The following is a 17,814-nucleotide window of genomic DNA, read 5'->3' as shown; positions in this document are numbered from 1 at the left end:
TTCAAAAGCTTATCAAAAGCTCTGTCCCTTCATCTTGAACAGTTACAAATCCCCAGAGGAAAATGTACCGGAAGCCAGGGTAAAGAGGCTAAAACCAGGGTGATGTATTCCAACCGATTTACTGTGTTTAAAAGCCTGGCATTTGAAATAATTTACTGAACATGTTTCATATTAATCTGCTTTAATCATAGAAAGCTATTGTCTTCCTGATAATATTATATCCAGAAGTGTTTTGCTACTCCCAGTCTGCTGGTGCTCATCAATGGAGTACACACACACAATTTTCAAAAAATGTAACGGCTTAGTTTGAAGAATCGTTCACCATTTACCTCAAATGTCTTGGATTTGGCACTGTTTACCCCTGAAACTCCAGAAGTGTTTTGTGGACTCAAACACTTCACCCACCCCTCCATCGGCGTAGTGGTGAGTAGATAATGAGGGAATTATCATTTTTGGGTGAACTATCCTTATAATTCTACACACTGACCCTTTAAGGCCAATATGCTCTGGGCCAGTGGTTCTCCACTGGTTTGGCTTCGGGACCCACCATCACCCCTTAATGACAAGCCGCAACCCAAATCGAGGAAAATTTTCAACTTCTCAAATTTAATGAAAAGATGGTGCAGTGTGAACCTGAGATAGTACAGAATATGCCAACACAAAAAAACAAGTTTAATGATAAACCAAAAACGACCAGCAGGTGGCGATGCTAGAGAGGGAAATATTCCCTTTTACACTCAATTAGCTGCATTTTAATTAAAAACCAAAAAGTGCATCTTAAGGACACAAGGTAATACAACATACATAACAATTCAGTAACTTAAGTAAGTACTTAAGTAACTTAAGTAAGGAGTGTGAATAGATGGCGCGCCATTTAAAAAATCCCCTTCAAAAATAAAAGCACAGGATATTTTTCTTAACATTTGTTTTTGCCCAGGCAAAGGCCCGCGACCCCACTTTTGGCTCCCACTTTTGGGTCGCGACCCACCAGTTGAGAATCACTGCTCTGGGGGACTGGAGAGGTGTTGTGGATGTAGCTGCGCAACATGAACACTTGGTGACAGTGCTGCTCCAGGTTGGATCAGGATGCGCACGCGCAGAGCGATGTAAACAGTCGGGAGGCCGCTGTGTCTCCAGACATCTGTGTACACGTATTACGGCTGCATTGGGCTGGACCGGGGCTCAATGGGAACAGGCTAACTTAACTCTGGCTAGCGTTCAGACTGGAGTCCTAGCTAGGCTATCGGGGCTAACACGGCTAAAGTACTCGGCTGAAGTGTTTGAAACCCGATATTCTCGTGATAACAGCGGGACTGTACTTTGGTGCATGGGAAGCGGCGACGTTCTCCGCAGTTGGAAACAAACTCTTCCAAGGTAAAGGATGTTCTTGGTTGTTGTTTTGTCCCGGGCTCTGTCTAATTACTGGTGCGAACACTTAACTCATAAAACGACCCCTGTTTATCAGTGTCGTCTAAATGCACGGTGTGCATCACGTCTCACTACAGGAGGTTGGCATTATTTCACTCCTTCATAAGTTTAACGACCACGTTAGCTTAGCTCGTAGCTTGTCCGTGGTGGCAGTTGTGTTTAATTTTTACTCTTGTAGTCTTTAAGTGAGGACACCGGCTATTGCCTGGAACAAAACACCAGATACTAAAATGTTAGACATGTCTCCTGCTCGCTAATGTCATCTAAACACATTAATTAAACCAAAGTGTGGCCTCGTCGAGCTCGTTGACTTTAGGTCTTTCTGGAAGAAATCCTCTGCAGACTTTTGCAGTTGATGCTGGATCTCCATTTCAGCTCGCAACACCAGCTAGCCATAAAAGGAAGAGGGACTTGTGCTCCTCCTGTCCATCGCCTGCAAACCAAAATGTTAGTGATGGTGTATAGCCCAAGCAAGTGATTTGAAGTGCTCAGCCGTATCTCTAAACTTATACTGAAGTGACCTCCAGGGTTTATCAGCAGCACTGTGGACACATACTGTGGGAGGTAAACCCTCTAAAGTTGTGCCTCAGAGACAGAAAGGACTCCAGTGGTGAATGCATGTGACCATTATGTTGTATTATGTTGCTGTGGAAGTATGTTGTTAATGATCATGTCCTGTACTTCACCTCACCTGGAGACAGTAAACTGGGAAAATGAGATGTAGGCTATTAAAAGGCATAGGCAGAAATAAAAGTACCCAACACTAACCACATCTGAGTAATACTCCATTAACTGTACTCATGAGTCTTTTATGAGCAATGGGATCTTTCACAAAATCACACTGAAAGAAGAGTAGAACCTGATTGTTCTGTGACTTTAGTCTTGTGTCATGAATATACATGTATGTGTCCAGCCCAAAACAAGGATACAAGACACCGTTATTTAGAAAAAGTAAAAACAAGAAACTAAATACCACACCAGCAGCATCAGTAACAATACTAAACAAATACACTACCCTGACGTTTTTTTTCCAAAGATGTAGAAACAAAGATAGCCAACTTATAAGCATTAAAATTAAACAGTAATGTGATTCTCTTTCAACCTCTCTTAATTCTCACAACCTGTTGTCCTTATATTATAACTTTTATACGTAGACTCACTAAAACAAAACAGTTTTGTAAATTACTAGAACCCACTAAAAGTATTAATTTATTATTAGACGGACAACCTTAAGTATTAATACACCTTTGTCCAGAAATAGCTCTAATTAAACCTGGTCGATTTATGTTAATTGAAGTTAGTGACAGTGCCACTGTTTAAAATCCGTTTCCAGGTGATCATGGACAAATGCTTCTGTATTTAAAACTGAACAGCTTGTAGAGTGGGGTCCGAAGCAGTGAGACCACTTTCCCACTGTGTGTGGGACTAGAGATGGCCATGTCAGAGGAAACACTTGTCTGTACTTGTTGAAGTTATGTCACAGAGCTTCACAAGCATTGACTTGGGACTTAAACGCCTAAAGGCATTGCAGTGTAGTGATATCAGTACCCATATGTTTGCTCTATATGAGTAAAATTAATAGTAAAAATTACTTTGCTGTTCTTTCTCAATATTGAAAGAGTAACAGTCACACATCACTGAATTATCAAAATCAAAATGAACGTGAAGGCAGTATTTATAAGCAAGAATCCTGGAGGAGTCGGTGCAAGACCACATGCGCATTTAATGCTTAGGACCATATTTGGTTTTGTCACTATCAGCCCCAGTAGTTTCAGTTATCACTCCTACAGAATCAACAGAGATTCAAGTGTTTCTATAATTAATTGACACTAGTTGGATGCAAGTCCAAATCGACCTTTTATGGGCCAAAAGTCCGTATTCGTAGTTCGTATGTGGCTGCATAGTGAAGAATAGCCTTCAGCCAAACCTTTAACAATGCTGATTGTACACTGGGAAACTCTGAGCTTCCCTCTGTGTATGAAGTGAAAGGCCATTCTACTTCAGTGCGAGTGTGTTATTGTAAGTCAGGGCTGTGTTTTAATACCCTCACACAGCTCATGGCCAGTGTGTTTCCCTCAAGATGGCCAGGCTCTCTCCTGCTGGGCCAGATAAGTTTGTTCTGATTCACTGACTAGAAACAGCACATCAAAGATGAGTAAAATGGGGACAGGCCAGATACGCTTGTCTTCATTTTCCCCTTGGATGACAACTTTAAAAGTCTTTTTAGATGGAAACTAGTTTTATATTTGTCACAGCTCAAGAGTTTGTGACACTCTTCTTTTCCTGCTCCGTTTTACAGCATTCTGGGTGTTTTGCATTTTGAATTATGGGAAAAGAAATGCGTCTTTGTTCCGTCTTTGGTCTTTTTCAATTCTGCGCAGAGGCTTTCTTCTTGCTGTGGATTTCATTAGCAATGCGTACTGCTTCTCGGGGCCCCCTTTGAGTCCTTCAGCATACAAAAGCAGAAACAATCTCTGTAGGACTTATAGGGAAGTCTTGCCTCATTCTGCCCTGAGGCCACCTGGACGTTTGCATTTTTTGAATCGATGACATTTTTTGTCTTCTCATATTTTGCAACCTGAACTTGGTTCCCATGTCTTTTTTTTAGTTGATATAAAAAATATAAAGAGGCACATTAGTATTTAATATTTAGCTTTCAAAATAAGATAATCGACTAATAAGATTAATAATAATGAGGTTTATCATCACAAATGGGGCAGGAACCAGGCCTGAATTCACTTGGGTCCACATGGTTTTTAGTCTCCATTTTTTCTTTTTCTCTCTCTCTAGTTAGTTCTGCATGGTGTCCCACACTGGGAGCCTGTCTTTGATGAAACCTCATGCCCTTACATTCTCCTCTTTGCTTTCAAAAGTAAAGAGTACAGATACAAAGCTAGCCTGATCCACTGGTGCAAAAAGAGTTTGGGACGGTGAAAAGTAGAAGTCTTATTAATTGGGCAGTGCAACTTTTTTTATCATCAACCATTTTTTGTAATTGTTCACATATTAGTTAATAATATCCTATTTAAGTTTCACAATCTTGGCGGACATTTTCGTAATCAATTGGAGTAATGCAGTTGTGAGGAAAATGTTATCTTTATTTCCTCTGCTGTTTAGATGAATTAGTCACAGTGTGTGCACTGTCACTTATTTGAGATGTAAACTAATGTAATGGATTTATTAATTGAACTGTTGCATTGCTGCTGTCAGGGTGTAAAATGTGCGGACTAACACCAACTGAGTAAGAGCTTACGTTGCCCACAGCCGTTGTTTACAAGGTGTACACAGCCAGTAAAAGTGCTGGTGTGGATCCTTTATATTTGTGTTAATGACAGACAGTGTAGGTGAACGTCACCTGCGTGTTCAGATTTAGTTTGTGGCTTTGTGAGTGGTATTTTGAAAAAAATATATACAGTGAAATGAAATAAAAGGAAAATCAAATTGTATTTTTCAGAAAGCATGTAGAGTCTGACAAATTGTAGAGAAAATGCAACTTTGTATTTGTTTGAATATTCAGTTATCTATGGTTAATCACTCACACTGCTTTTCCCCATAACCCAACTTTCCCTGCCTTTTCGTCTTCTGAATTGTTGTTCAATTCTACAAGAAATCAACTGATTTGAAGTGAATCGTTGAAATTTGATACATTTGCAAAGTTTATTTAAATTTTTATATAAATATACCAATATACTTCTTTGGCTTTTTGTTGCTCTTAATGTTTTTTCTGAAAGTTGAACTTTGCCTTGTATTGTGGCATCATCCATCCATCCTATTGCAGTCACTCTCTTGGGTCTATAGTTTGTGAATCTGTTAGTTTAGTGCTTATATTGTGGACGAAGGGCAGTAAATGAGGCCCCCCCACCTTGACAGGAACAGGGTGTTGTTATGAGAACACGAAAAGTTTAGCGTACCAACTTCCTGTTTCTCTCCAGTTCACAGGCAATCCCCACAATCATAAAATGTGTATTGTAAGATACTATATTGCTTTTATGATACATAAATGAGAACATATTTGTTTTTAATGTTTCTCTACAGTACATTTTTAAATGTCTAAATGTCACATTCCAAACTTGTAATAGAATAGATTAATAATATACTCTGTTATAGTGAAGTTTGTACTGTTATGAATTCATATACACATTTTTATGGCTAAATTAAATAAATATAACGTTTATTCTGGCATTTTAGACAAGAAAGAAAAACAACAGAACATATCACAATACTACATTTTATGTCCGAAAAGAGTAGGAATGAATTGGACTTATCGAGTCCTATCTCTTCATTATGGAAAATGAAACATGTCTATCAAGATCCATCGTCAACCAAACATAATTTCCTGAATTTTTGGCTGAGGAGGGTTGCAAACATGCATGGTTTCTTGCAAAGTTGAGAAGTTGAACCTAAAATTCACACACACACACACACACACACAATAAAACTGTAAGTAACGGTCTCTGATGTTTGATATTTAGAGACTTTACCCAGCACAAGTGTCTACCACACATTAACGTCACAGTACTTCATAGTGATTGTTATGTGTGTGGTAACTGCACAGTCACTAAGCGTGTCTATGTGCACACAGCAGGGTAAAAAAAGCCTAGCTAGCATATTTTCAGTCTGTTCTATACCACACATTCCTGACACCACATTTACTACCATCTTATCCTCCACCTCCTTTTCTGTTCTTTTCTGCTTCTTTCCGTTTTTGTCTTCAGCCCTCTGTAGTCCTGCAATACACAGAAAAATGACTCATAATTTTTTACTACAAAGTTAGATAGGTTTCCTGTCTGGTTGCTCTATCCATACATCCTGCTGCATGGTGTGAAACCAAAGGCGAGACTATTAAAAAGATTCGCCCCTCAGGTGTAAGGTGAATTTCGTTCTGCTGAGTACAAAACTTCACCTTCTGTTGCACAGAACACTGATTTCTGCAGGAGACTTAAAGAAGGAAAATAAGGCAGATCCTTTGTGGAGCACTTTGAACCCTCCTGACAGTATGATCAGCATATGACCACAGGGCAGTGTGACTAGAAACCGGTTTGAAGGTTCAGAACAGTGGTTTACATTCAGGAATGTGCTAATGTTTAAAGCTGTAGTATGTTGGCATCGCACAGCCAACGAGTTTGGACTTTTTGGAATAGCAGGTAGGAACACATAGAAGATTTTCTGACAGATGTGCAATATGTGGGTAGTTTCTACTTTTTAGAAAGAAAATATACATCAATATTATGCAACAGGTATTTAATCATTGAACATTGGCAACTACAGAGCACAAAGTATGCTACTCTGTTTTCATGCGGTTTTCAGCAGTACTCTGTGAAATATAAAACCTTGAACCTTGTGCGTGTCAGTTTACAGTAGGAAGTTACTGTAACTTGGTACCAGAATGCACTGAGGCTCATTCTGGAGTGGTAGCCTGTTGTACACAAGGAGGTCTTCCTCAATAGAATTTAAAAATTACAAGCGATATGACAAAGAACACTGGTTAACACAAACATAATTTAACTTTAAATTAAGTGAATTGTCAGAATATCAGTTACCAACAGTCATTCAGTTCTTACTCAGCTTTTACTGGAAAATTATCGTTTAAAGTATTGATCACAGTATCAGATAGACAAATTTGTTTGCCAGTGCTGAGTTTGAAGAGTGAGCAGCTGTATCGATCGGGCTGATACAAACTGCTGGATCTGTGTAGATAATGATGATAACATAGGTTGTTGGTATATAATGATGTTCAGTAGCTGCTAGATAAAAAACGGTGAAGCTTTTTCAGGCATTTGATTCTTTGATAAATATTTTTTTATTTGAAAAATGCAAGCTTCACATCATTGGGAGGGGAAGAAATAGATGATGTCAAATAATGACACTTTTGGGCCGCACCAGCACAGATCTTAATAAAATTTGATCACATGAGAATATTCCTGTGAAACCAAACTTTTATGAGTCTCGGATCACAATCAAAGGTTCAGTGTGTAAGATTTAGGTGAAAGGGATCTATTGACAGAAATTTTATATAAAATAATTCTAGTGATGTTTTCACTAGAGTGTGTTTCATCTAAATTATACAAATTGTTGTTTTATTTACCCTAGAATGGGCCCTTTATATTGAAATACTTTATATTTACATCAGGGGGGTCCTCTCTATGGAGGCCGCCATGTTTGTTGTAGTAGCCCAGTCTGGACAAACTAAACAGCCTGTGAGTTTTTATGAAAACTGAAGGTTACCACAGGTTCTCTTTCATGTTTGGAAGGAGAGGGTGAGGTGAGGGGTATTCAGCTGCAACATGTAACTTCACCACTTTGTCTCTAAATTCTAGCAGTCACGGAGAGACACTCTGGACAGAGGCAGTCATTGTGGAAATTTGGTCACTTGAGAATACCTGTGAAACCAAACTTTTATGAGTCTCAATTAAGGGAGATATGAGCAAGTGAAGTTAGGAATTACTCAAAGTTGCATCAAATGTTATGTATGCAACCATACATACAAATGTTATGTATGGTTGCATATGTTATAAACTGGTGGCTGGGTGAGCCGAAGAGACTATGACCAGCCATGTCTGGAGGATTAACTGTTTAGATAAACATGGAGCTGAAAAAGAGTTAACAATTTTTGTGTGAGCTATATTAAGGAGATATATCCAGTAAAATTCACAGCCCCCACAAAAAGTTCAAACTTGGTCAGCTCATGTCTCCCTCAATTTGGATCTGGGACACATGCAATTTTGGTTTCGTGGGTTTCTCATGTGACCAAATCAGCACTAAATATTATTAGGATCTGGGAAAGTGTGGTGTGATATATATATATTTTAAAATTTATAAAAGTCTGTCTTTTGAAGAGGGTGGGGAATATTTATTTTAGCCAACTACCAAAAATTAAAAGTTTCATTACGGGGATGTTGTTACTGAGTTAGTAGGTATTCTCTATCCTCTGCAGGTGGCGACAGACAAGGTTGCTGGTAAGCTGAGTTCTACTCTCTCATGGGTGAAGAACTCGGTGTCCCACACGGTCAGTCAGATGGCTAGCCAGGTGGCCACACCCACGTCCCTGCCGACCACTGCTACGTCCTCCTCTACGTCTCTGTCCTCGTCTGCCCTGTCACCGTTGTCGCCAGTACCGCTCACTCCCGACGATGAGGAACTGCTTGCCAAGCTGGAGGAGCAGAACAGGTAAGCAGCCTGTGTCCTAAGCTGCTCCTGGCTGTCAACTTAACAGTGTTGGTGGTAACTGAGGGTGGAAGAGGACAGAGGTCAGGTCTGTGTACTGTAGTTCCTCTCAGATAACCTGTTATCAACAGTGCACACATCGTCACCATTCTGACTATCTGCAACATCATTATTACAACAGTTAAAACCTTATTTACAATTTATGGAGTCTTCATAAACTAGTTGTTAACTAGTTGTTGAAAACTCACGTAGCTGATGGAGCGGGACATGGATGTTTGACCCTTTTCAAATTGGTCCTTAGTCTTCCAGAGGGAAGAAGGTCAGACTGTTCATAAGGTGGGATGGATACTCACCCTCATGCTTATAAATGTGAAACAGTTTATGATAAACCGCACCCTCATGATTTGCAGCTCTTGTAAGCACCAGACAGATGATGTGTGCGGGTCATTAGCTTCCTACACACTCCAAAAGTTAAACTTCCCTCAACAGTTAAAGCTTTTTTAGCCCTTTTCATGGGTTATCAGTTGATATGATTATTAATGATTATATCAATACTACAAAATTTTTTTAACATACTAACACAATTCCCAATTTTGACATATATCCATTTGTTACATTATATTCAAATTCTCTAATTAGCATTCGACGTGTGGTTTATCTCATGAATATTTATTTTGTCATTGCCTTGTTTGCTCTACTGACTACACACACACACAATAGGTAACAATAAAAGGTCAATTGGAGAGAATTAGCGGTAAAAGTCTATCAAATTAAATACATTTAATTGTAACTGTCCCATTTGTTGGGTTCTGGAGGTTTCTGTGTTTTCACTGTTCAGCTGTTTGACAAAGAATTTTGTGTTTTGTTCTTTGAGGAGGTGACCACTTTTTGTCACTGGGTTCTTCCCTTTCTTCCGAAGTTCAGTTCGTGTTGATTCTGGTTGATGTTTTAAAAAATGTAAATGATGGTTTGATTGTTTGCATAAGGCCCTAGCCCTGTTTTGGACTGACTCATCCAACGGCCTAAAAGTAATGGGCACTTTCTTTTAAATAATGGCCCACCCAGTGTACTACATTTGAATTTTTTGAGCAGGTTCCTCATCAAAATTGATCAGATACTATGTAAACTTGGGTCTGTTGTAGTTTGACTGGGCTGTCCCTTCACGTCACATCAGATTGAAGTACTGTTAGAGGATGACGCAGCTCCGCTCTCTTGCCAACTTTGCGAATTCTTCCTCTGTTGTGACTCTCACCCATGGCTAGTGCTCAGTGTTTCCAGCATCAGCATGCAATTCAGAGTTTAGGATTGTGTCAGTCAAAGCCAGTAGAGAAGACAGCAAAGCTTTGTTGAATACAGAGGTTGGTGATTAACTGGTACGCCCACAACAGCCAGTGCGGTATGCCAACCGACACCTGGTATGATTTTTTTTTTTCCCCATCAGAAGTAAGGGGATGGAAATGAACATGGAAAACTTCAACTTACTGAGGTCTAGGCAGATTTCCATATGCGCAACAGATGGGGCTCATAGTTGCCCTTTGACCGCTGCCTCCACCTCAACACATAAAGCCACAGCTGGGCCCCGGACATGAACTCCGGAGAATGTCTATACAATTTGGTCTGGACCTTCTCCAAAGTTTGCCTTTTCCACATGAACAACTCAGCAGGAGGTTCTCCACTCAGGCGTGTTCACAACAACACAGAAAGCTCTGTAGCGTTCAGGTGAGGGGTGGTGCAGCAGGCAGGAGGCAGGACAAAACTAATTCCACTACAGAGATCATGTGTTTTTGTTAACAGAACATCAACACCTATGTTGACCGTAATCACTAAAAGCTCTTTTTAGATCGTTGTCAGTGTCTACGTGTGTGGCACCACTCTTTCATCCTGAGATATGTGTATTCTTTTGGGTTTTTTCGAGGTCTGTTGCATGTTAGAAACGTCATCTACGCGCCCGTTCTTTCGCGGTGAATCCTACAGAGGATGTCCTTTCTCACATCTCTGGGCTCATTTGGACATTATCCCAATTCTTTTACTACACGGCTGGCAGGAGAAATTCTGCAGAAAGTACAGAGCCTCTAACATTTGCGTTCTCACATACAGCCCCTCCGGTGAATGTCAGGATCATTCGGAGTTCGATGCATGTCTGAAAGCAATTTTTGTAACCTGCAACCTAGCAACATGCTCATCGCCACCAAACACAAATATCCTAATTTTGACCTTAATGTGTTTTCAATTCAACAGTAGGGGGGACTTTGGCTTTCTTCTAGGACACTGTTTACTGAGTCAGTTTGTGTGTTTGGTGAGGCCTTTGTACCCTACAGATCAGATAAAGGGAAAAGCATTCAGTATCGTTACACAGATTAGGAAGCCCCACACTGACTGCTTCAATCTGAAAATCAGACGAGCCACTGCTCCAGAACTCCTTGAAACCAGAGACATGCGGAGTACATCATGAGTTTATCTTGGTAAGCTTCATTGTGTTTCTTGTTTCTGTAGTAAACAGCAAATGGAAGTCATGATGTTAAAACAGCCACACTCTTGGAAGAGGAATGTGCTTCTAATTGTTTGGCTTCTTTGTTGTAGCGCAAGATTTTATCAAGATTAACCTTTAATCGCTGCCAATATTCCTTCACCTAAGCTAATTTCTTCAGTTTTTTGGTATTTTGTTTTATTCCTCAAGCTTCGGGACTTGTGTTTGACTACTGGTGAATTATTAGCTGAGCAGTAAGTATGCTCAGGTTCATTTGTAGAACAGGCTGGTACTGTAGTGAGTGTAACCTTACATCAAAGGCAAATAAAATACTTGAAAAAACAACAATTGCTGCTAAAATATACCTAGAAGTTTATTTTCCTTTTTATTCACGTTTTTTCATGTCAGAGTTGAATATAAGTGCAGAAGCTTTCTGCAGGCTACTCTCTCTGGCCTTCCATTTTACTCCCTCCCACACGACCCAAATTTGGCTGTAACCCTAGTCATTCTTGGAGCATGCTCGGTGATGTCACGGGCTCCAGTGGAGAGGCCCCGGCCTTTTTCCGAGATCAGGTGTCTGAGCCTTTGTGTGTATCTGTCATGAGCTCCTCTCTACAACACCGGCTGGGAGTTGCTGCTTGGTTTGTCTGTACACTGACCCCTGTTCAGGTCATTCTGTCAGCAATCCCTGTGACAAACTGGCAAGAATGTGAGATTGAACTGCTGAAAAACACATCGCTCACGCTTTTCATCCACTTCAGATGCCGAACATGGATGGCAACACTGAATTAACATGGACATAATGAGTCAGGAAATATTTCACTGACCTCCGCTGGATAAGCTTTTTTTCAGCCACTTTAAGCTGCTGTCAGTAGAATATAAATAAGTGCCAACTCTGCTCTAGAAATGTGTTTGCGTCCCCTTTGTACAGTCTTTCAATCCAAGTACAAGAGTATCATTTTATTTGTCAGTTTTATCCTGATTGTTAGTGTGAATTTGTGGATTAAAGGTGGATTTCTGGGCCTTACATCAAGTTCCCTGTTTATAATAAGCCTGCAGATGGTCACTAGAGCCGTTTTCAGACATGACCTGTGGGGAAAATCTGGAGAATTGGCTACAGAGTTTGCCTTTCACAAATGCTCAATGCTGCAGGAGGTTCTCTGTACAGATGCGTTCACAACATCAACAAATCCTCCGCATTATTCGGGCGATAGGTGGAGCAGCCGTAAACACAAAGATCCCATCATCAGCTCTTATCACCACAAACTCTCATGACATCTTCGTTGGTGTCTTCTACGTGTGCATCTCACTTGGAGGTGCTGTTAATCACGTGATCTTCGCAGTCAATATGTCACTTCCTGCCTCTGTCTGCTGCACCCGGCTGCTCCACCTCTCGCCCGAATAATGCAGAGGATTTGTTGCTGTTGTGAATGCGTCTGTGCAGAGAACCTCCCACTGTAGCAAATTCTCCAGATTTTACCCTGAGGTAATGACACATTTTAAACCAACACAACTGAATGTATTAGAAAATAAGTAATGTTTATTCATTCTTTTCCTTTCAAATTTGGTCACATCTGACACAGTCACATCAAAAATCGATTAAAAAACAATAAAAAAATGCTATAACTGAACAGAACCTGAGGTGGTATCAATACTTTATTCCACTTCCACAACTGAAAGTGCATACAAATTCATTATGTGATGATCAGTGTTGATATTGTGGCGACAAACAAATCAACTTTTAAACTGTAAAGAGTCAGAGACATCAGCGGAGAGAGAGAGAGATATGCTATTACAAAGCAGTGGAGTCAGTGTGTGTGCGCTGTTACTTCCCTCAGGTTGTGGGATCATAAATAAGTTTCAGAATTCTTTTATATAACCAACCGCTCATATTGATGAATCTGACCCGGGACAGACGTGATCACTAGAAGTTTCCACAGTGGAATTTTGTCGGAGCAGGCCGACTGTTTTCTCTCTATTCTCTTCTTATTATCTTCTTCCGACAATGATTCACTGACGGAAAAACCCATCAATGATCTGAATGTCTTTTATATATCATCTAGAGCAGCAGGCCTCCATCTGATCGGCCAAATATATTGACATGCAGAGCGTGAATGTGTGGCGCATGGATCTTCAACAATTACGATATTATCATAGACGATATATATCGCACACCCCTAGTTACCCTGCCAAGTTTCTTAGTAGGAGAAGTGCCATTTTTTGTTCTGAACAAGAGCAGTGACTTTTGATTCCTAAGATGTCATTGCAACCTGAAGGCATTGGTGAAGAGTCAGTCAGGAAGCAACCAGAGCTGCTTTTTTATTGAATTCATGTGTGAAAAGCTTGATGTGTATGTTGACTCAAACATACTGAGCACTGTGATTGCTACTTTCTTAACGTTAGTGAACTGGTATACGTTGACATCAGTCCCAAACTTTGCAGGCCCGTTAGTGCGAAGCTCTTGGGCTATGGTAACAGATGATTACATGTCAACAAGTTTGAGTATGAATTTCCCCTCGTCGATGGAAGGGAGCACTTCAAAACCCATCACCTCTGTGGGCAGAGCAAGTCCATCCAATCGACCAGCAAAATTCTCCATCAACCTTGCAATGAAATCTGTCACCACATCCATGATTTGGGCTGGGGATGAGATGCATTTGCTGTGCATCGGAAAATGCAATGCAGGCTACACCGAGTGTTGCAATCACGGTCTGTACTAATGTAGGAATTTTGGAAATTTTGGCTCTCGGTTTTTCTCTGCATTTCTTGCGGGTCCACGGGCTGGGCCACTCGAAGGTTGCTTCTGGGCCACATTTGGCCACATTTGAATAGGCCTGTTGTACAGTTCCAGCAGTGATGGTGTTTTTGTTTATTAAGTGTGAATTTTACACTTTACTCTTCTGGAGTTAATTATCAGGCTCTGACAGCCAGTTAATGTTATACAGTAGGTTTGTTTAGAGTAATAAAGCTGTAATGCAGTTCAAAGTGGCTTTTATTTTTATTTTTTAAAGGTGTTTAATTTTTAGCCCGGCTTTAGAAATGTGGGCAGCTTTGAATCTTAATACTGGATGTGGTTTGTCTGTTTGTCTCAGTTTTAGCTTGCAAATTGTCTGGCAATGATTCAAGGTGTGGCAGATTTCGAGGACTCAAATTAACACTCCTACACTCTGCTTGTACATCTGTGCGTCTGGTGAAGTACAGCATTTTTCTGCTTTAAATTTAACTTAAGTTCTTCACTGAGGTTGAGATATGGAGATTGAGTAGGGGAAGATATCGTAAGTCAGTACTTCTTTTTTTTAACTTGGAATTCCTTAATTATTGTAAATTGTGATGAGAATAAAATGAGGTATTTATAAATATTAGCAAAAAAATTATAATTAGACTCAATTAAGCCCCTACAAGGAGTTTTTAACTGATTATGAAACGGTCTTATTTTAATATTGCCGCCTCTTTATGACCTACAACAGCAAATGAGACAATCAGGGAGAAAATTGGCTTTTTCTATAAACTATTGTCAATGTCTGTGGTCGGGAAGTCAGAGCAACGGTTTACGACAGTCAGGTGGCAAAACCTATGTTTAGGCTGAGGGAGAGGAACCAGAAGGGGGGAAGCAAGTTGTGCTAGGTTGAAGGCTAAAGGGTAAAGGCTAACCCATACAGACCAGTGCTCCTGAGTCTGTTCCTCACCAACTTCTACGTCATCAACGTCTTACAAACAAGATGGATGAGATCAAAATGAGAATTACGATACATGCTGCAAACAGCTGTGTGTTATGGTGTGGTTTAATCTTCCAGCCGACTATAAACTATACATTCAGTGACTTGGTATTGTGTCAGGTGGGATGTTCCATTTGCCCACAAGATGAAGAGAATTGCATTGTGGGGGTACCCTCATTTGACTGGCTATGTCACAAAAACTATTTTCTTTGGAAATAAGCAGCAAGGAGAACGTGTGCTCGCCTTCTTTCCCGCTGGCCCGTATACTCTGTCGAAGGGTCATTCAAGGATCTAAAAATGTTTTATCTTTCTCAGTTGAAAAGAGTGTTATCAATTAGGTTTAGCTAAATGATTTAAGTAATTGCTTCTTGTTAATGGACCTCTCAATAGAAATGTTGTGTCTGAACACTTTTTGAAACGTTAACGTCCAACCTCTTTCCCTCCCCACAGGCTGTTGGAGACAGACAGCAAGTCGCTGCGCTCAATGAACGGCTCCAGGCGGAACAGTGGCTCCTCCCTGGTGTCCAGCTCCTCTGCCTCCTCTAACCTCTCCCACCTGGAGGAGGACTCGTGGATTCTGTGGGGACGAATTGTCAACGAGTGGGAGGATGTGCGCAAGAAGAAGGAGAAGCAGCTCAAGGTGAGGCCAGTGCAAATGACTACCTGTGGAGAGGCAGCTGAGCCTGGTCCAGACCTGCTTAAGAGCTTACTGTGACACGGCTGCATTAGGAGCTTACTGTGACACATTTGACCTGACTGCTCAAGAGGACGGTTCAAGCACTGGGGCTATCGTTTCATAATCTCAATTTAGACACTCATATTTGTCTGCTTTTTTCACAAGTGCCTATTTGACAAGAATACCGTTATTCAAGGTCACTAAGAGACACAGGAGCTCCCATGATACTGTTTCTGTAATGAAAGGGCTTTAAACATTAAAATCAAGGCTACACCATCTTTCCTGTGATACACATGTGCCTCACGGGCATTTGTATCAAGCTCTGGCATGAATGTTACAATTGCATTATCTGTTTGAATGTTTACTTGGTGAACTTGTGTTGCTGTCCTTGAACTTGTTATCTGAGTTCCTGACATTTGAAGCTAATTTTAGGTTCCTTGTTTCTACAGTTACTTTCTGAAGTCTTATGATAACCCTGTGGCCAGTCACTGTCAGTGGTAGTCTGATTTAAAGTGCACATGCACAGTGGAAATTTGAGTAAACACAGTGACCAGAAAAACCCTTTCAACACTGTGTTGGATCATGTGATAAGAGCCATAAGTCACACTAGTGACCTAGCAGGGAACCTTCACGATGCTCAACTGCTTGGTGTAAAAGTTTGAAGTGTAGATGTCCTTAATCCGTGTATCATTCGTTCTTTTCATATTCAATTAGAAAACCAAAATCGGATAATTAAAAAACAAGTCATTATTTCGTTATTCATTTATGAATCTGATACCAAAAAAACAAATAACGGTTTGTTTTCGTAGTTTGGATTTTTTGCTCAGATCGAAAATAGGAAATGAAAAAACTGGTCACGGTCCGAACCGGATTTTGATATTTCATTTGTAGGATTTGTGTCTTCTAGTTCAGTAAAGTTTGAAACATATCCACAGATTCGAACTTCCCGGATCAATAAGTCATAAGCAAAACGTTGTTAAACACGAACGCCACCTCTTTCCCACAGTAGTAAGGTAGACAACGGGCTGCAAGCCAGTTTTCATCAATATGAGTTGTCCTCCAAACTGGACACATAACATTGGTCTCTATGTACAGCCGGCTGTGAGACAAGTGCGCAGGGACCGTCTACAAAGTGCAACATTGAAAAGAGATATTACAAAAATATTCAATAACTTCATTGTAATACTGTGTATTCTCACCAAAATTAAATTACACATCTAGGATCCAGATACACAGCAATAGAGTGAAGTTATTGAATAATTTTCACAATAAAAATGTTCATGTGGTTGCCATTGCATGAGCCTGTTGATAAAGTTAATATGCAAATAGGATGGGAGGACCCATTTCTTCTGCAGTGGCAGGGTATTTGTATTTCTTGTCACTGCGTGTGTAAATGGGGAAGTGTGAGCATGCATGGGTGTTGTCATGAAAATTAACAGAAGTAGTAATGACCAGATGGGTGCAACCAGCCTAGGATATGAATCATAACTGCTGAGGCCTTTACACATTCTGTGTTTTCTTCCCTTTGGTTTACAGAGTGACCCTTTTTTTCTGTAGCATGAAGGAAGGAATCTCAAGTTTTCTTTGCTTGTCAGCAAAATCCCTGATGTGTTCAATGTTCTCAGTAGTTGATATTTCATCAAAGCCTACTACTGTTCAAGGGAAATCAGCTTAGTTTAGTGGTAATCTGGTTAAATGTTGCACTTATCAGATACATTAATATCTTTATATCTACCTGTGTTAGAGCCTGACAAGTGTTGGTCGGAATTAAAAAACAAGGCTGATTAAAGTAGTGGCTCAGAAAGCTGCTTTTGTTCACAAATAGTCGAGATATGAGTCAGGGGTTTGTTCCAGTACAAAGCTTGATTTGTCTTGTCTGATCTCTGAGTGGGTAGAGGGATTCCTTGCTGATAGCCTGTGTGGGCGGACCTCTGCTCCAGAGGCACCCTGGACTGGCCAGATGCTCACATACACACGCGCACACACAAACACACAGCCATGCACACTACCATTGCAGCAGGAAAGACCAGTGTTCCCGGTCAGCAAAGGAAATTGCCTAATCAAATTGTATCAGCAGTAATACATGGAAACAAATCACTGTACGTAAGTGCCTCACCAGCAAAATTATATCATTATAAGATGGTCTGTTTTCTTCCACCTTACTCTGTTATCCACATTGTCCATTCACCGTTTCTGTTGTCTACATGTCCCCAAATGCCCATTCAAAATCCTCATATCCACACCTCTCCTTGTTCTGTCTTTTACCATGGTTTGGATTGTTTGCAGTGTGAAACATTTTTTTGGATAGTTCAGACCTTTGGACCAATTACAGGAAGTTGCAATAGCATTACACAATAGAAGAA

General features: G+C 40.4%; 1 protein-coding gene across 1 annotated transcript in view; it reads left to right on the top strand.

Moving 5' to 3' along the window:
* Positions 1-1,120: 1,120 nt before the first annotated feature.
* LOC118120828 (EVI5-like protein) overlaps positions 1,121-17,814 on the top strand; it is a 41,322-nt gene continuing 24,628 nt past the window's right edge. The window contains exons 1-3 of the mRNA XM_035176193.2: positions 1,121-1,374; positions 8,363-8,595; positions 15,226-15,415. Of these exons, the coding sequence (XP_035032084.2) occupies positions 8,444-8,595; positions 15,226-15,415 (342 nt within the window). The 5' untranslated portion in view covers positions 1,121-1,374; positions 8,363-8,443. The remainder of the gene's footprint in view (positions 1,375-8,362; positions 8,596-15,225; positions 15,416-17,814) is intronic.

The sequence above is a fragment of the Hippoglossus stenolepis genome, chromosome 14 (genome assembly GCF_022539355.2).
Source record: "Hippoglossus stenolepis isolate QCI-W04-F060 chromosome 14, HSTE1.2, whole genome shotgun sequence".
NCBI classification, from domain to species: Eukaryota; Metazoa; Chordata; class Actinopteri; order Pleuronectiformes; family Pleuronectidae; genus Hippoglossus; species Hippoglossus stenolepis.
This window is presented reverse-complemented; position numbering and strand designations above follow the sequence as displayed.